This window comes from Cololabis saira, chromosome 14, assembly GCF_033807715.1.
Source record: "Cololabis saira isolate AMF1-May2022 chromosome 14, fColSai1.1, whole genome shotgun sequence".
Classification (NCBI taxonomy): Eukaryota; Metazoa; Chordata; class Actinopteri; order Beloniformes; family Belonidae; genus Cololabis; species Cololabis saira.
In genome coordinates this window covers 40,170,744-40,191,315 of record NC_084600.1, presented here as the reverse complement: position 1 = coordinate 40,191,315, position 20,572 = coordinate 40,170,744, and the positions used below count along the sequence as shown (strand labels likewise).

At 35.8% G+C, this 20,572-nt stretch overlaps 1 protein-coding gene across 1 annotated transcript in view; it reads left to right on the top strand.

Annotated features, from left to right (window-relative positions):
- Positions 1–516: 516 nt before the first annotated feature.
- LOC133459312 (ribosomal protein S6 kinase-related protein-like) overlaps positions 517–20,572 on the top strand; it is a 31,161-nt gene continuing 11,105 nt past the window's right edge. Inside the window, exons 1-4 of the mRNA XM_061739195.1 lie at positions 517–642; positions 14,326–14,616; positions 17,548–17,631; positions 19,087–19,155. Coding sequence (XP_061595179.1) covers positions 613–642; positions 14,326–14,616; positions 17,548–17,631; positions 19,087–19,155 — 474 coding nt within the window. The 5' untranslated portion in view covers positions 517–612. The remainder of the gene's footprint in view (positions 643–14,325; positions 14,617–17,547; positions 17,632–19,086; positions 19,156–20,572) is intronic.

The window sequence follows — 20,572 nt, the reverse complement described above, 5'->3', positions numbered from 1 at the left end:
TGTAATATATTATTTGTAATCAGCACAAATTATCTGTCCCCATATGATAAAATCCACCATCCCCCCTGATTATTTTTACAACTCGAGTACTGGCTACATCTGAGCAGAAAATGTAGTCCTCCTAATGAGTCTTGAGTACCATTATATATATTTATATATATATTTATATACATATTTATATATATATGGCTTTATATATATCTATACCATTAAACGGGGTAAAGAGTACTGCAGTAACGTCACCGTCCAGCAGGGGGAGCTGAACTCGAGTTCTCATTGGTCGGCCATACTCGGGATTAAACGGCTGATTTATGGTTCCGCGTTACACCGACGCAGACCCACGGCGAAGGGTACGCGGCGACGCGCGCCGTACGCCATGCGTCGCCGCGTACCCTACGCCGTAACCCTATGCCGTAGTTCTGCGTCGATTTAACGCGGAACCATAATTTATTCAGGCTTAACTTGTTTTTATCTCGTCACGTGTCTCATTGTGCATCGCCTGGTCCGCTGGGCTGCAGGTTCTGCTGAAGAGCATCACTTTGCTCGCTGGACGGGGCGGTTTGGAGCGGGTTTGGAGCGGATGCGGGACCGCAGGAACCCGCTGATCCACCGATGGGGGCCGACGGCAGCAGAAACAGCCAGGTGAGCAAATATCGGCTCAGGTAGAGGAGGGGAGCTGACTGGAAGGATGCTGGATGGAAACAACGTTTCGGTTTCGTATATTTTTCCCCCCTTAAGCATTATAATAAGATAAAAGTCATTTAAAATGCTTGAATTATATCATTCATCACTAAATGTTATTCTTTTTCCACATTAACTATAACTTGCGCTTTTATTTTGAAGGCGAATAGATATTTCGTTTCCGGTGTCGTGCCAAAAAGTGATTGCCTGCCAGAATCTGATTTTCTCCCCTGAAAATGGGTCTTTTTACCTGCCAAAAATTGATTAAAGGCCAAATACAGTTAATGAAAAGTTGTTTCTACCTAAATATGATTTGATATCATTCTTAAGTTTCATAATACAAACCAGGGGCGAAAATCCCGGGGGGGACAGGGGGGACAAGTCCCCCCCATTAGTAAAGCTGTCCCCCCCTACAATAATTTGAGACAGAATTAATAATTTTGGAACAATGCAGTAGTATTTAGTAGTGATGCACCAAAATGAAAATTTGTGGCCAAAACCGAAATCGAAAATAATAATAAACAGTAAAATCTCATTACCCTTAAAACAAGAGTCATCACCAGAAAAATAACTTATTTGACAATTTTCACCTGTTTCAAGTAAATTTTCACTTGAAATTAGTAGAAAAATCTGCCAGTGCGACAAGATTTATCTTATAAGCAAAACATTCTTGTTCTACTGGCAGATTTTTCTACTTATTTTAAGTGAAAATCTACTTAAAACAGGTGAAAATTGTTGTTTTTTTCCAGTGATGAGTCTTGTTTTAAGTGTAATGAGATTTTTTTTAACTAAAAATGAGACATTTTAACTAGAAATAAGACAAATATTCTTGTTAAGATTTTGGGTTTTTGCAGTGTATTATGTCAGATGTGCTGTATTATTGCCACCTTCCACCTAATACCATTGTTTTGTATTACTCTAAGAAAGGTCTTCTGCCTGTTTGCAAGATAGAGTTGAAAATGTCAAAATGCTGTATTAAAGGAAGGCTAAAACTTTTATTCCTTGTCCCCCACTGGATTTATTCTCTAAAATATTACTGTTTATTGTCCCCCCCCAACTATGAAAGGGGATTTTCGCCCCTGATACAAACACTAGAGCTCACAGGGTTGCTTTTAACTCTTTTAAAGGACCATTACAGCAGAAAATAGGCATTTTCACCTGCCAAAAATTGATTGAAGGCCAAATACAGTTAATGAAAGGTTGTTTTTACCTAAATATGATTTGATCTCATTCTTGAGCTTCATAAAATAAATACTAGAGCTCACAGGATTGCTTTTAACTCTTTTAAAGGACCATTACAACACAAAATAGGCATTTTCACCTGCCAAAAATTGATTGAAGGCCAAATACAATTAATGAAAGGTTGTTTCTACCTAAATATGATTTGATCTCATTCTTTAGCTTCATAATCAGAAGAAATCCGATTCTGGCACCCAATCACTTTTGGGCACAACACCGGCTTTGAACTTGTTTCCTACTAAACATTAAATATTAGATTCCCTTTCCCTCATTTCTAAGCAGTTGTTGGTTGGAGGTCTCGGCAATGGCAGGTATTTCACCTGAGGAACTGTAGTCATGTCCCCTGAAGTGATTTAAAGGACATCCTGCAATTGCGCTTTTATTCTGAAGGCCAATACATGAATGAATGAATGAATTTTTATTTCGAACATGTATATAAAATGAAAGTAAAAATAATAATAAAAAGATAAACATTTACATCTTCATATAAACATATGTTCGAAAAAAAGGAGTAGGAAGAAGTATACACTTTTTCCTAGTTCCTACCCCTTTATAACACTATTAATTTACATTATTGCTATTACAGTATTATATCTACACAATATCCATATAAATATAATCTATATAAATACTCTGTAAACATGCCTATTATTACATAATTATCCAAGTATATAAACAATATAAATATTACATAAATGTTATATCAATATCTAGAAAATACAACTATTATATACATCTATATAAATATACACTATATAAACTACATAAATATCCCTATAAATATATATGTGCTACATGATACCCAATAAATATATAACATACATTACATAGTTTCAACTATCCTTCTCAACAGATAATATATACTACACAAATATCTAAACATATCTTAAGCAAGTATAATATACCATTTTTCCCCACCTTATTTGTTTCTCACACTCCCCGTCAACCCATTTCCTCTTCCATATACCTGTTTATAAATAATTTTTTGTATTTCTTTTTAAACAGATTTATGTTATTACTTTGTTTCATTTCCTGCTCCATTCCTCGTTTCCGGTATTGACGCGTTGAACTGGTTTCCTACTAAACATAATAGAATAGAATAGAAAGCCTTATCATTATAATGGTACAATGAGCTCCATAAAGTGCACACATGCAAAGACTATGTAAATAAAGACTGTGAAAACAACAAAATAAGAAACAGGAAACATAAATATATACACTATGAAAATGAATGAATGAGAGAATATTGCACTTGAATGGATGGAAGAATATTGCACATAAATGAGTGAAGAACATTGTACCTAATGGATGAGGATTATTGCACAGTATGAGGTAGCTTATTGGTTCAATATACTAGATATACTAGAAGATTATATAAATAACATTGAATATAATTGAGTAAATTCCTATCCCTCATTTCTGACTGCGGTCAAGCCGTCATTAATACTTATATTAATACTAATACTACTACATTTCATGTGTGCTCATATTTCAGTGTTTTTACTGCAAATGAATGAATGCGGCTCAAAAACAGCTTCCGGTTTTCAAAATGAATCAAAATAAACAGACAATTAAATTTAAAAAAAGAAAAAGATATGAGCTACTGAGTTTGAGGTAATGCAGATATTTATTTATTTTCATATACATTTCATATAATTCCACCGTAATATTTACACACTTTTACTATAAAAGAAAATAATGAAACACTTTTTTCTTTTTTTTTTTACTTCAGGTTCTGTGTTGCAGAGACTGTAAAAATGTATTAATTTCACCTAATAACTCAGATATCTCTTTTTAGAATTACAATCACTACAACCACACCCAATTTCAAACTCTTTTACTCTACAAAAGTGGAAATAGTAAGGTGTAAACTATTACAAAGGTCACTCGCATTTTTTGCTTTAGGTTCTGTGTTGCAGAGACTCTACAAATGATTTCTTCCATAATGTCACCTAATACCTCACATACATACACACACATACTCTCTTCAGGACTACAATCAATACGAATATGCTCAATTTCAAACAACTTTACTGTACAAAAGTGGAAATATTAAGGTGTAAACATTACTCATTTTGCTTGAGCAGGTGTTGGTTGGAGGTCTCGTCGATGGCAGGTATTTAACTTAGGGAAGTGTAGCTGCGTGCCCTGATGTGGTTTAAAGGACATCCTGCAAGCTTCACTGGGCACATCTCTTTAACCCGCATGAGACGTGTGGTAACTGAAGCTGATGAGGTCCAGATTTAAAGGACATCCTGCAAGCTTCACTGGACACATCTCTGCGTCAGAGATCTGTCGTGCAGCACGAGGCCCGGAGTCTCATTTCCGCTTATAATAATCAAACACACCATAAAGATCGGGGGCTTTGCATCCTCTCATATACAGGACTGTCTCAGAAAATTAGAAATGAGATAAAATCCTTTATTTTCTGTAATGCAATTAAAAAAAACAAAAATGTCATACATTCTGGATTCATTACAAATCAACTGAAATATTGCAAGCCTTTTATTATTTTAATATTGCTGATCATGGTTTACAGTTTAAGATTAAGATTCCCAGAATATTCAAATTTTTTGAGATAGGATATTTGAGTTTTCTTAAGCTGTAAGCCATGATCAGCAATATTAAAATAATAAAAGGCTTGCAATATTTCAGTTGATTTGTAATGAATCCAGAATGTATGACATTTTTGTTTTTGTAATTGCATTACAGAAAATCACAATATTCTAATTTTTCTGAGACAGTCCTGTATTTTTATTGGATCTTACTACTCTGTCTTATATTTTTTAGTTTATCCTGTTTTATTATCTCATTGTTTTATCTCAATGTTATATTTAAAGTTCTGGATCTAAAGCTTAACTTTAGTGCATCTGCATCCATGTTTGTAATACTTAGCTAAAATAATAAAGTTATCAATCAGAAGTTATTATCTTTCACAAAGGAGCAGTTTATTGGTTGCATGTGGATATTTATTTAATATTTTATATTAAGGCCAGCTAAGACACCCTAACCCTACTGTTACTGTCATCTCTAAGCAACATGCACATGGACTGTTTTCCCAGTTTAATTTTTGATGTAAGAAGTGGTTAGATGGGAATATTCAGATGTTTTCTGAGATAGTCCGTGACAGCAGATCCCTGAGTTCATGACAGAGAAACCAGCGATTATGGTGCCGGTTCTTAGCCTCATGGATCAGACCCACATCTAGAAAGATGTACCTGCAAAGCCAGATTTCCAGGCTTGTTCCCCTTCTTGCCACAAATATAAGGATATTCTGCAGAGCTGGTAGCAGGCGATGAGCAAGATCCTTCTGAGCATCATGGGTTTGTGTGTTGCTTCCACTGAGCCTTCAGATACCACTAGGTTTAAAGCAGGGGTGTCAAACTCATTTTGCTCGCCGGGCCGGATTTGACCAATTTCTTTCTCACGGGCCGCACGCTCAAAATAACAAAAACGGTGCAATTTCTTTTTTTTTTATTCTTTTTTTACTATTGTTATCTAATCCAATATCAGTTTAGTTAATTTTAAAAGAAATATGCACTTTGTTTTTGCTCTAATTATGTAAAATATATTTCTTCAGGATCTTTTCTTGAAATTTCTCATTTTTTCTCAAATTATGTAAGATACTTTTAATATCATTTTACAAAGATAAATAGAAACATTTTATATTTCGCTTTTTTATAGGAAATTTAATTAAAAGCAAAATCTTTCTTATTACATCCGAGAGTGTTTCTTTGTGATTTAGATTTTTCCAGTACAATTAAGTGTATTTATTTTCAAAAATTGGCGCGGATATTTACGGCAGTGTGCCGAAAAAAGTCAGCACTTCTCTTTTAACTGTTTTACTTTGTCACTATCCTCGTATTCAAAACTGAAATTCTCAGAATAAATATCTTCTATCATCTTTTTTAGCAGTGATATTTTTCCTGCGAAAATATATAATAGTAGTCAGTTAATAAAAATAAACGACCGTCTACAAAGAAATAAAATCAGCAAATGCATTCTAGAAAACTAAAAAAATCTCAAAAACTGCTCTCTTTGTGGAATAACGATGGATTTGTAGAAGAAATATATTATCGGATATGCTGTGATTCATGGCAATTATTTATGCCTTCCTTTTTAGTATATTAACATTTCGTTTTTTTGCGTTGGAAACTTCTCGCGGGCCGCACATTTGACACCCCTGGTTTAAAGTGTTCAGGTTCATATAAACCCATCAAATCTTTCTGTAAATGATCTCTGCAGGGACCACCGGCCTCCTGCCGGGTGAGGATGCTGCTGGTCATGTGACTGGTCTGTAGCGACGTCTATGTTGGTGCATGTCAGCAGGTTAAGAAGTAGGATCTATTTGAATGCCAACATGCAGCTTTTCTAGGAAGAACAAGATTAATCCCTTTATCTGTCGTTTATACGTCGCTGTTCGCTCTGTGGTCATAAAATATTCAAGGTTTAGTTATATTTTCTCCTTAAAGTTCAGATTAAGCTTTAATTGGAGGATATTCTCTCAATAAAACCTCTTTAACCCTTGTGCTGTCTTTGGGTCAAGGGAGGGTGAGGGAGAAAAGAAGGAAGGAAGGAAGAGAGAAAAGATGGAAGGAAGGAAAGAAGGAAGTAAGGAAGAAAGGAGAAAAGAAGGAATGAAGGAAGAGAGAAAAGATGGAAGGAAGGAAAGGAGGAAGGAAGGAGGAAAGGGAGTAAGGAAGGGAGAGAAGATGGAAGGGAGAAAAGATGGAAGGAAGGGAGAAGGGAGGGAGGAAGAAATGGAGAAAAGGAAAGAAAGAGGGGAGGGAAGAAGGAAGGAATGGAGAAAATAAGGAAAGAAGGAAGGAAAAGCAAAGAATGTAATAAAGGAATGAATGATGGAAGGGAGTAGGAATGGGTGATATTTTACCGTTCACGATATACCGTCAAAAAAATTCCCCACGGTAAGAATTTGTATCTCACGGTAAAAATAATAAATTCCTGTTGATGATGTTTTTGTGTAAAGCTGATTTATGGTTCTGTGTTAAATCAACGCACAACGTGAAGGAAGGAAGGAAGGAAGGAAGGAAGGAAGGAAGGAAGGAAGGAAGGAAGGAAGGAAGGAAGGAAGGAAGGAAGGAAGGAAGGAAGGAAGGAAGGAAGGAAGGAAGGAAGGAAGGAAGGAAGGAAGGAAGGAAGGAAGAAAGGAAGGAAATGAGCCTAAAAAGAAAGAAAGAAAGAAAGAAAGAAAGAAAGAAAGAAAGAAAGAAATTAGCCTAGAAAGAAAGAAAGAAAGAAAGAAAGAAAGAAAGAAATGAGCCTAAAAAGAAAGAAAGAAAGAAAGAAATGAGCCTAAAAAGAAAGAAAGAAAGAAAGAAATGAGCCTAAAAAGAAAGAAAGAAAGAAAGAAAGAAAGAAAGAAATGAGCCTAAAAAGAAAGAAAGAAAGAAAGAAAGAAAGAAAGAAAGAAAGAAAGAAAGAAAGAAAGAAAGAAAGAAAGAAAGAAAGAAAGAAAGAAAGAAAGAAAGAAAGAAAGAAAGAAATGAGCCTAGAAAGAAAGAAAGAAAGAAAGAAATGAGCCTTGAAAGAAAGAAAGAAAGAAAGAAAGAAAGAAAGAAAGAAATGAGCCTTGAAAGAAAGAAAGAAAGAAAGAAAGAAAGAAAGAAAGAAAGAAAGAAAGAAAGAAAGAAAGAAAGAAAGAAAGAAAGAAAGAAAGAAAGAAAGATAAATTCCCGTTGATGACGTTTTTGTATTTGTATTTTTTTTATCGTTATCGGGATAAATGCCAGAAATTATCGTGATACATTTTTTAGTCCATACCGCCCATCCCTAGAAGGGAGGTAGGAAGAAAAAGAGTAAAGGAGGGTAAAAAAGGAGGAAAAGAGGAAAGGAAGAAGGAAGGAGAGAGCAGGAGGAAAGAAGGATAGAAGAATTGGGTCATTTTGACCCAAAGACAGTACAAGGGTTAATATGCATAAATCTGTCCTTTTATTTCTTGCACATATTTTGGGTATTTTTCATGATTTCCTGAATAAATAAACCTGAATAAAGCAGCTTAACAGTCTGGAGCTGATGCTAAGTGGGGCCTTTGAAGGCCAGCGCTGTGAATAGAAGTTCCCAGCACAATGAAAGCAGGCCGTTGGCTGCAAAAGCAACAAAAATCCTCCAGAAAGATAGCAGGGACCTCAGGAGTGAACAAATCAACAACTTTGGTGCATACTAATGAGACAGAGGGAAAACACTCAGGAGCTTTGCAACATAGAGCAGTGATGGACGACCACAGGGTCGTTTCCATGGTGACGCCGACCCCCTTTCAGGACACCCAGGCAAGTCAACAACACCCTGGAGAGGGCGGTTATATCCGTATCTAAAGATCTACCAGGGTCCACCGCAGTATAGAAACAATGAACAGACCCTGAGAAAAGTCAGGAATGAATGAATTAATTAATTAATTAATTACTTTATTTCAATTACCACAAAAGTGATTGATAAACAGTATAAGAACAATCCCAAACAACGATTAGTCCTCACCGCAGTGAAGACTATTCTTCCTGGTGTCCCACATTGCACACATAAAACTATAAAATACAATCCTTACAATTAAAAAAATAACTAAATCTAAACAAAAATGATCTGATATGTGATGGAATTCATCCCCTTAAATTGTTGAAACCAGCCAGAACCAAACAACAAAAAATATTCAATTTTACACACTCAGAATTTCAGAATAAACCAATAATTTCAGAATAAAACCAAGAATTTCAGAATATATATTCACCAGTATTCATCATTTTGCGATTGCTTATCGTCGCAATATACAGGACTGTCTCAGAAAATTAGAATATTGTGATAAAGTTCTTTATTTTCTGTAATGCAAAATGTCATCCATTCTGGACTCATTACAAATCAACTGAAATATTGCAAGCCTTTTATTATTTTAATATTGCTGATTATGGCTTACAGTTTAAGATTAAGATTCCCAGAATATTCTAATTTTTTGAGATAGGATATTTGAGTTTTCTTAAGCTGTAAGCCATGATCAGCAATATTAAAATAATAAAAGGCTTGCAATATTTCAGTTGATTTGTAATGAATCCAGAATGGATGACATTTTTGTTTTTGTAATTGCATTACAGAAAATCACAATATTCTAATTTTCTGAGACAGTCCTGGATATTTCATAAACACATTTTTACATAAGAAAAAACTAATATAAACAACATTTCCAATTGAATAAACTTGTAAGTATTTATACCTTCAGATATTACATTGATTGATGCAAATTGTATGAAAAGAGGTATTAAGTAAGGAAAGATTAGACCTTGGAAAACAGGACGGCCCCGCTCTGGGAGAGAGTTTAGGTTAGGATTCATCTCACGTCACCTCACACTGTTGCAAGAAAAACAAAAGTATAGTCTTGGAGCAACTATAAAAGAGATAATCCATCTCACCAGGGTCTAGGTTATACATTTACGGTGGGATATACAGGACTGTCTCAGAAAATTAGAATATTGTGATTTTCTGTAATGCAATTAAAAAAAACGAAAATGTTATACATTCTGGATTCATTACAAATCAACTGAAATATTGCAAGCCTTTTATTATTTTAATATTGCTGATCATGGCTTACAGCTTAAGAAAACTCAAATATCCTATCTCAAAAAATTTGAATATTCTGGGAAATATTAAACTGTAAGCCATAATCAGCAATATTAAAATAATAAAAGGCTTGCAATATTTCAGTTGATTTGTAATGAATCCAGAATGTATGACATTTTTGTTTTTTTAATTGCATTACAGAAAATAAAGAATTTTATCACAATATTCTAATTTTCTCAGACAGTCCTGTAAGTGTAAATACTCCTGACAGCTGGACTTGTCACAGCATGAAAGTACGGGGGTCTATGATATTATACACTGCTCAGCTCCTTTTAATGTCCCAATAAACCATGACACATGACCAACATTCAACTCAATTCAATTCAATTTTATTTATATAGCGTCTATTACAACAGAAGTGGTTTCTAGGATGTTTCCAGAGACCAGAACGCGACCCCAGAGCAATTATTACATAAACATAACATAAACAGTGGCAGGTAAAAACTCTGGTGGGAGAAAAACCTTAAACCAAACAGTGGCAGCATGAACAACAGCAAGACCTTTGACCAAAATTAATAAGTCTGTTCACTGTGCACTGTAAGAAAAGCCCGTAGAAATTACCGTAAAAAACTGAAATAGCAACGATGAAGGACCGTAAATGTAAATGTTATTTTGTAAAGGGTTACAGTTTGAAATTGTAAAATTTACAGGTTGTTCTGTAATGTGTTTTACAATCCGCTGTATCTTTTACAATATTATTCTGGCAACCACAGCTGCCAGTTTTTTTCTGTAAAAACAACGTTTTTTTTCTTACAGTGTGGAAAGTGTCATTGATTTGATAAAAGTTAAACGGTTCATCCAGTCATGTGCTAAATCTGTTTTATAAATGTATCAGCCTGTTCTATAGTTCATAAGGACTTTGTGGTGTCTCTGCAGACACAACACTGAGGAGGAAACCCAGTCTGTGGTGACAAAATAAAAGGCTTATTTTTGACATTTTGTGGAGAATCATTTGCCTCCCTGAGATGTAAAAACCTCTCAGGGAGGCAAATGATTCTCCACAAAATGTCAAAAATAAACCTTGTATTTTGTTTTGTTTTTCAGTCTGAGTGATACTTGATTCCCCCAAACTCGGTTCTTTAAATATGTGCACTAAAGATCACATGTTTCACTGAACAGATGAATTAAAAAGCTTTAATATTCCTAAGTGCTACTAAAACCTAATCCCTCTGCAGAAGAGCTGCGTTTGCACCGAGCTGCTCCGCCGTGCACCGATGTGAATTAAAAACTCGAGAGATGGTCTTAGATCCAAGTTTGATGGGCGATCACAGTCCTGCTGTCCCACATGATGCATTGAGCAGGTCAATTCTTAAAAATATCTTGGAGTTCATCTAGAACAGTGATTCTTAACCATAGGGCCGCGGCCCACACTTGGGCCGCGAGCGCCATCTAGTGGGCCGCCAAAAAAAATTCAGTTTTGTACGTGTGGGCCGCGAGGGCCGCGGGACTGCATAGCAACTCCCAACCAAATGAGGAGAAGACACTCAGCTAGCTGTACGTGTAATAGTAAGAGAAATGGTGTGTCTTTACAGAGAAAATCCTTCATTTTGCACAGAGTAGGTTTAGATCCGCCAGGATTAGGGATCGATTAATTGGGTCTGCGCCCAGAGGGAGCGAGCACGGCGTGCTCATTTATCCCGACGCGTGCCCGCGGCCGGGGAGGTCGGCTGAGGCTGCCGCTCGGGCGGTGGGCTCCGTCGTTACTGCTGAAGGATGGTAGATGTAGATGCGTGGGCTGTCGCGTCTGCTGGACTGGACTGTTCGGGCTTTCGAAAAAGCATCGGAAAGTAACTGCTGCAGCGCGACCAGAGAGCTGCGGTGCGGGCTGTGCCCGTCGCAGCTGATCAGGCTCGGATGAACCCGACACACTGAGTCCTGACAACTTATTAATGTAAATAACTTAAAGTAAAATCAAACTAAGTTTTGTCTTCGCTGTATTTTTAAATATGCAACCCGGAATGGACAGATTCATCCTGGTTCAGTCTTCCCACTGGGACAAAACCAGTGTCTCATACGTTCAGAGACCGTGGCGTTCAAAGTGCAAAACTGAAACAAAACACAAAGTTTTTCATCAAACATATCCACTCAAGTCTGAACTGAAGTCACAGAAAAATAAACTGACCATCTTAAAACATCCTGCCCATGTTTGGGTCCAGATACAGCTGTGAAGCAGCTTTCTCCACAGTGAACATAATTAAAACTAAATATCGTTCCAGGCTCAACAATGAGCACCTCCACATGCATATGCGAACCTGACACCATCCAGCCCAGATTTAAAGACCTGACAGGAGAAGTTAGAGCTCAGTTCTCTCACTGAACGACAGAAAGTGAGGGCATAAGATTATAAGAGGGGAAGAAAGAAAAACTGCAAAACTGTTAAATTGTTAAGATGTGTTTATATTAATTTAGTATAAAAATGTGTTGAGACAATTAACAAAGAAAAGGGGAAATTCAAACTGCTGGTAGAGAAATCAAATAAGATAGCATTTGAAAAATAAAATAAAATCTACTTTATTTTTAAGAGAAAAAAATATGTTTAATTCAAGTTAAACATGTTAATTGGCAAATATGTACTTTTTTAATATAACAGTCAGATGCAGATGTTGATACAACTATGAGGCTACTTGAATATATACACACACACATATATATATATATATATATATATATATATATATATATATATATATATATATATTATGATGTTCTGGACCTTTGCTTGAGTACATTTTCTCTAAATGGACCTCTTAAAGTTTTAGTTGAATACCCCTGCTATAAAGTGTTAATATTTAATGGGCCCCGGGCCACTCTGTACTGAAAAAATTGGGCCCCAAGGTCAGAAAGGTTAAGAACCCCTGATCTAGAAAGTCGACAAACTAATAACAATACCATCTATATAACTTAAAGACAAGAGTATCTCCCAATGTTTCAAACCAAAAGCAAAATAAAACTGGATTAAACTGGACAGGAGCATGTTTGCTTCCATGAAATCGAGCTCTCAAGTGAATGACAGCTTCTTGCAAAGTGTGAGGTATCTGGTTAATTCAGAAAAACAGAGCAGATTTTTTTTTTTTTCATTAAAACCTTTCTCGGTACGAAGGAGTATTAGGGCCAAACTAACTAAGGAAATGGCTGTATAAACATATTTCAGTTTAAAAAGAAATTTAAAGAGAAAAATATAGCAATGTATGGATGAAATAGTCCAAATTTATAATACATGTGTATGGAAACAGACAATCTATCTTTGATTTTTTTTGTTTTTCTTTCTTTGTGAAGTACGACGGAGTATTAGGGCCAAACTAAGAAAAAAAAAAGGAAATTACGAGAATAAAGTCATAATAATATGAGAATAAAGTCGTAAAATTACGAGAATAAAGTCGTAATATTTTGAGAATAAAGTCGCAATATTACGAGAATAAAGTCGTAATATTAAATATATTATAAATATATAAATATAACTTTACGACTTACGACTTTATTCTCGTAATGTTACGACTTTATTCTCGTAATGTTACGACTTTATTCTCATAATATTACGACTTTATTCTATTACGACTTTATTCTCGTAATGTTATGACTTTATTCTCGTAATGTTACGACTTTATTCTCGTAATGTTACGACTTTATTCTATTATGACTTTATTCTCGTAATTTTACGACTTTATTCTCGTAATATTATGACTTCTCGTAATTTCCATTTTTCTTTGTCTTAGTTTGGCCCTAATACTCCGTCGTATCTCGGAATTCTGAGATAATTATCTCGTTAATTCAGAAAAACAGAGCAGATTTTTTTTTCTCAAGTCAATGCAATACACTTCTGTATAAAATGAATAAAGGTATCTTTCTGCAGAAAGTTTCACCCTCTTGTCTATAAACTCCCGAAAGGTTGAGCAGAAATAGAGCAGCGCTCGTAATCATCAGAGTCCTTATTGAGGCCCGAAACAGACATAGACGGTTTCAGGTTCTGTACGTGATTAAAACCTGGTGCTTGTGTGTGCTGGGATCAGAGGTGGTAGTAACGAGTTACATTTACTCCGTTACATTTACTTGAGTAAGTTTTGGGAAATTTTGTAATTTTAGGAGTAGTTTTGAATCACTATACTTTTTACTTTTACTTGAATAGATTTGTGAAGGAGAAACTGTTCCTCTTACTCCTCTACATTAGGCTACGTTGAGCTGTTACTTTTCTTTTATCCGCGTACGCGTCAATCTCATGACATCACTGAGTGATTCTTTGGGAAAAATGTTTGTTTTTGCATGTTTTGTCACATTTACACAGACTCAAACACACACAGAGTTTCTATGAGTTCATGCTTGTTCTAGTTCTGCCTGGTTAAAAAAGAAAAGTACAAAGGCTTGAAATTTTCTGCTACTTGTGCTTAATTTATTTTTTTATTCTGTTATTTTATTTATTTTATTATTTATTAAAGTACTTGAATTTACTTTAAGATTATTTTAATTCAAGCTATTTTTTTATTAATTTTAATTTATTTTATTATTTTATTGATTTAATTTGCCTGAAGATGATTATTTTGTACTTTTGTCTGTTTGAATGGTTGTGTTAAAAAAATAAATCAGACGTTACTCAACAGTTACTCAGTACTTGAGTAGTTTTTTCACCAAGTACTTTTTTACTTTTACTCAAGTAATTATTTGGATGACTACTTTTTACTTCTACTTGAGTCATATTATTCTGAAGTAACAGTACTTTTACTTGAGTACAATTTTTGGCTCCTCTACCAGCTCTGGCTGGGATCTTCTGACCGACTCCTGTCCCCCCCACAGAAGCCCTCTGACGGCCAGGACGATGAGCGCGTGGCCTCCGGGTGGCGGGGCTTCCTGTCCAGCATGGGTCTGTCCCTGCCAGCGGGCCTGTGCCGCCTGGCGCCGCCCGCCCTGCGTCTGGGTCATCGCCGGATGCTCCAGGGCAAGACGGCCGAGGTGCCGGAGCACGTCCTGAGGTTGGCGGGCGTCGGCCCGGGCCGCTGGAGGGCGGAGTGGACCCTGCCGGCGTTCGTCACCATGTTCCTGCCCGAGTTCCCTCAGAGGAGCGTGCCGGGCCACGAGCACTTCCAGGTAAGTAACTAGTTACCGTTACTAGTTAATTCATTAAAAAGTAACTCAGTTAGTTAGTAATCTGTTACTTAGACCAAAAAGTTATGCGTTACTATGAAAAGTTACTTTTTAGTTACTTTAAATAAAAACATTATTTTAAATGCTCCCATTAATGCCCCTCTAGCCTTCATTTCAGCAGGTACTGTATGGGTTTGCATTGTGCATCGTGTTCTGCATTCTAAACAGTCTCCCCGCTTCTTCACTTCCTGTATCAATAACGTTGGTTGCTTAGCAACAAGCCGAGAACGGCCAATGAGCTTCAGCAGCAGCTGAAGAACGGAACCCTTGGATGAATCGTTCATTACAGTCTCAGTATTTGTTTGTTTGTTTATTTGTTTATTTATTGGATCCCCATTAGCAGATGTCGCAACATCAGCTATTCTTCCTGGGGTCCCCAATGCAATTTTAAAAGAACATAGTCCATACATACACACATTTATCGCTGTTACGGATCACTGTAACACCGAGTCATCATATACACAAACAGCAAACTTTCTGTGTAAAATACATTATTGGTACAAAGAATGCATCATATAGCATGTGATACATTTGTTACTCATTGAATTTTATGTAAATAGTCTGTTGCTACCTTTTTAAAACTGTATTTTGATGTAATATTTTTGATGTTATTAAGTAATTTGTTCCATCCTGTGATAGCTTTGTATATAACAGTGTGTTTTAAAAAGTTTGTTCTTGGCTTAGGTGCCAGTAAATTATCATAACATGATTGTCTGGTTGGATATTTATTGACATTTCTAGTGAACATTATCTGATCCGCGAAATATTGTGGTTTTTTACTATTAATCAAAGTCCTCATGAAAGTAAGGAGACTTCATTTTAATCTGTCCACCACCAACAGCCATGATAAATGCTGATGCATTTTTAAGATATTTGCATGCAGTGAACAATTTAAAGCAATCCTAGCTGCTTTGTTCTGTGCAATTTGAAGTTTTTTAATATCTTTGGTGCCTGCAGATGACCAAATAATTGGGCAATAGTCCAGATGGGACAACACTAGAGCCTTAATTACTTGGTTCAGAGTATCTGGTTCAACATACTTGGAACATTTCCTTGTTACTGCAATACTTTTACCCATTTTCTTCGTAGAGTGATATGCGATATGTTCTGACCATGAAAGTTTGTTATCCAATACTGTTCCAAGTAACTTGATCTTGTTAACTTGCTCAATTTGTGTTCCATCAACTGACAGCTGTAGTTGAGGCTCATTTACTAATGCATGTCTGGAACCAAATATCATGCTTATTGTTTTAGAGATATTTAACACCAATTTATTTTTATGCACCCAGTCAACCACTTACTCGAGTTCGATGTTCAAGATTTAAGATAGCTCAATATTTGTCGGTGCAGCACTGTACATGGTCAAATCATCCGCATACATGACAACTTTTGCATTCTTCAACACTAATGGAAGATCATTTGTAAAAATTGAATAAAAAATAGGACCAAGGCAGCTCCCCTGTGGTACCTCACAGTGCAGCTCCTTGCTGTCAGACAGGCTGGCATTAAAAACACTTCAACCAGAAGAAAAAAAGAGCGACAACAACGACCCTAACTATTTTCTTCTCTTGAAAAAACCCACCTGCACCGCGGCTTTAGAAGAAAAAGACGCTACAGAGTCGGGATGCAGCGGCTCAGAAGAGCAGTGGAATATGTGCGAGGCGGGACTGATCTCCACAATTTGAAGCCTTCAATAATAATTGTAAAAAGAATTTCAATTATCACGGGTTCTTTTTGGAACGTAACCGCTGCGAAAAAACAGGGATTACTGTAATGACAATATCTCCACGTTGCGAAACTGGCCTTCTCTTGGCTCATGACCGCCATGTTTTTGAACACACACTTCCTCCGGTCTCCACGTGTGGGGAAAAAAAGCTTCACTGTAGCCAGAAATAACAGAGTAGCGCACCATTTGGTAACGGTAATTGTTTTACTGAATTTAAAAAGTAATGCGTTAGAGTATTAGTTACCGCAAAACTAACGGCGTTACTATAACCAGTACTGGAGTTGAGGGGGGATGAGGGGGATGGCATCCCCCCCGAAATAAAAACGGTCAAAATCATCCCCCCCTGAAATAAAAATGGTCCAAATCATCCCCCCTGTAAAACTGCCACCCCCCCTTTCCATCCCTTATGTCATTTCATCAATGAATGTGGTTTTACTGCTATTTCAACATTTAGAGTCATCACCCGAAAAATAACACCAGAAAAATAACTTATTTGACAATTTTCACCTGTTTCAAGTAAATTTTCACTTGAAATAAGTAGAAAATCGGCCAGTGGGACAAGATTTATCTTCTCATTACAAGCAAAAAAATCTTGTGAAATCTTGTGAAAATCTACTTGAAACAGGTGAAAATTGTTGTTTTTTCCAGTGATGAGTCTTGTTTTAAATGTAATTTTTTTACTAAAATGAGACATTTTAACTAGAAATAAGACAAATATTTTTGTTAAGATTTTGAGTTTTTGCAGTGATCCATTTTACTTATCCTGTGAAGGACAGAGTCATATTGATAAGTTCAGAAAAGTGTTTTTTATTGTTGTGTTTTGATGTATTTGATGTAAGCCCAGTGGATATTTAAAGCTTACAGAAGGCTGCATTTAACTGCTGCTATGTCATTCCTGCAGTATTTCTGCAGGTGTTTTGGTCACTGCTATTATTTGTAATATATTATATTATTTATAATAAGCACAAATTATCTGTCCCCATTTGATAAAATCCACCATCCCCCCTGATTTTTTTTTAAAAACTCGAGTACTGACTATAACGCGTTACTAAATAACGCGTTAGTCTCAACACTGGCCGTAGAAACCCGGCTCGGGTCACCCGGCTGCCTTCACGCCTCTGCATCCTCATCTCTCGCTGCTTCTTCAGGTGCTGGGATACATCGCCAAAGGTTCCTTTGGACCGATTCTGAAGGTGAGGGACAAGGCCGGACAGAGAACCTACGCTGTTAAGGTGAGTCCTACAATTTACATAGATTTATTTGACTAAAAGCCGTGAAAGAAATGCCATCTTTTATATTAAAAATAAACTATCACATGTTTGTGAAGCAGAATTCAGACCAAGCTCAACAATTGCCTAAATAATTAAAAATATGGTAAAGCAAAGTAAACAAAGCAGTAGTACAATATAGTTGAGATCACTTTTGGATAAATTTGATAAACAATGAACCACTCTCTTGACCTTTACCACTTAGATTTAGATTAGATTAGATTAGATTTATTTGACTAAGAGCCATGAAAGAATTGCCAGCTTTTATATTAAATAAAGTATCACATGAAAATAAATGAATATAATAACAATAATAAATAATATTATTATAAAATAATTTATAAAAATAAAAGTCGGATATTCCTTGTGTGTGTATACTGTTAAGAGCTTCCCAAATTAAAGCCCCCCCCCCCCCCTAAATCTGATCTGATACTACTTTAAATTATTATGCAAATGATCTGTTTGAGAAGCGGACTTCAGATCAAGCAGAGCAATTTCCCCAAATAATAAAAAATGTGTTCCTGTGGGTCTTAAATTTGATAAACGATGAAAGCTACCACTTCTGGCAGCTTGGGGGCAGCACACCCGATTGCTGCCGAAGTGCTATTATCACATAGAGTGACTTTAAAATAACCAAAGAAACATAAATGAATGTGTAAAAGTCCCATTTATCATCAACATAAAAAGTTCATGCTCACCTACTTCTTTATTATTTTAATATATATTTATTTTCTTGAGTATGTTCTCATGCTTTGATGTTGACAAACCACCATATTTTTCACACGCTATACATCATACACTGCTTTGGCCAAAAGTCTTTATTGTTGTAGCTTCTGTATGTTTTTGAGGGGTCAACATTGTAAACATTATAATTGCGAATGAGTCATTCATAAGACATTGTTAGGAATAAATTATGAATGTCTTGAATATTTTTTTGTGTTTTTTTATACACTGGTGACAAACACAGGAAATGATTTAATTCCATTTAATCTACTCCGACAGGTTGTTAAAGGAAAAATTAAAAAAAATGTTGGTCTCATATTAAAAGAGACATTTTTCAGAAATATTTTTATGTCCTTTTATGTCCTTTTTGTGCGTATTTTATACATTGGTGACATTGGAGAAAAAACAAAGTCTACAGAGTAAACCAAAGAGAAATGTATCAAAAAAACATAATTAATGTTCATTTTTTCAATTAAAGACTATTTTGGTGCTAGTACGTACAGGTTGGGGGGGCCTGGCTGGTCTTAGACACAAGTAGGGGGGGGAACAAGGAAAAAAGGTTGGGAACCACTGTCTTATTGTGGACAGTGGTGTGGACAGTGGTTCCACAGTATTTACATATTTATGAGATTGTTGTAGAAAACTGTGCTTTGTTCATCATGTCTTATTTCATCGCAGTATTTGTGTCTGCAACAGGTTATACCCAAGTCCGAGATACTAAGACTTGGGGTTTTGGAGCAGTCAAAAGAAGAAGTCATTGTCCAGGTACACGTATGCAGATGATACGCTATTATATACACACTTTTGTTGTGGTGAATCAGCACTATAGAAATAAAGTGAACTGAAGTAATATGAAAAAAGTACACCCTCTTTCAATCTCAAGTTTTTAAATATCAGAACATATATTAAAATCATCTAATCCTTAGCGGGTCTTAAAATGCTGTAAATACCAACTAAACACACAATTAATCACGTTCTGACATTTATTTAATGAGGTTAAAGCGAAAATGCTTCCACTGTAATTTAGAGGTTAATTAGAAAAGAGATGATGTTAATCAAAAGTGCTTGAATAACTGATCATCAGCAGGAGTGAGAGCCTCCCTAAAAACACAATGTTCAGCAGTTTGTACCATTCTAACACTGCCAAAGAAGAACAACATAAGTAATGATCTGGAAGAAAATATTTTTCCTGACAATCAGGCTGGAAAGTGTTATAAATCCAGATTATTTTCTCTTTATTAATTAATGGATTAAAGAAGATAAAGTCAGATTTTTTTATTATTATTATTTTTTTTTTATTTTTTTTATTTTTTTTTTTTTTTATAAAGCCAGATTTTAAATGCACAAATGGGATCCAGTCATGATGGTTTCCAGTCGTCCCAGGAAGGGACATCCCAGCAAGCCTCGTTGCCATGACACTTTTGGAAGATAATGAAGGCAACAGATGATTGTTCAAATGATTATTCACAGGAAACATCGTTATGTAATGTTTAATGATTGAAAAGCATTACAGCAAAACTATATCATATTAATGAGGCCAAAAACAGCTGGAAACTAGATTTTGAGTGGTTTGGAAGATTTTCCAGGGGAAGTCCTTCTGTAGGAAGACCTTGGCAGAAGAGCTTAGGTCCACAAATATAAATATTTCTGGAGCAATTTCATTTGGATAAATGAGATTAAAGTGGATATTTTTGGCTATAATGGAGAAAACTAAACACAGTTTATCCATACAACCTCATACCTCATATCCTGCAAGCACTGCTGCAGAAGTGTGACAATAAACAGCCGGTTTTGGACCTAAGCAAACTGGACTTCTTGCAGTGGTTGAACCGACAACCTCTTCTGTATTGTGGTGTGTTCAGGTGTCAGAAGTGAGGCCATTTGACTGGAAAGTGAAATGTGGATGAAACTGGTTCATGCCTCAGCCAGTAATTCTAAATACACCGACACATCTATAGGACGTTAGTTGGTTTTAGGGGGGTTTTGCCTCTGGACAGAAGTTATGTACTGATGGTTATCTGATGTTGTATTTGCCTCATAAGTAAAGCTTTCTTTTTCACATGTTTACAAATGATTACTGATTTGATACGGAAGAGTATTAGGGCCATGCAGGAGAAAAAATAGATTTTTTTTTATTGTGCACTTGGAGAAAAAAGTCGAAATGTTGAGAAAAAATTTGAAA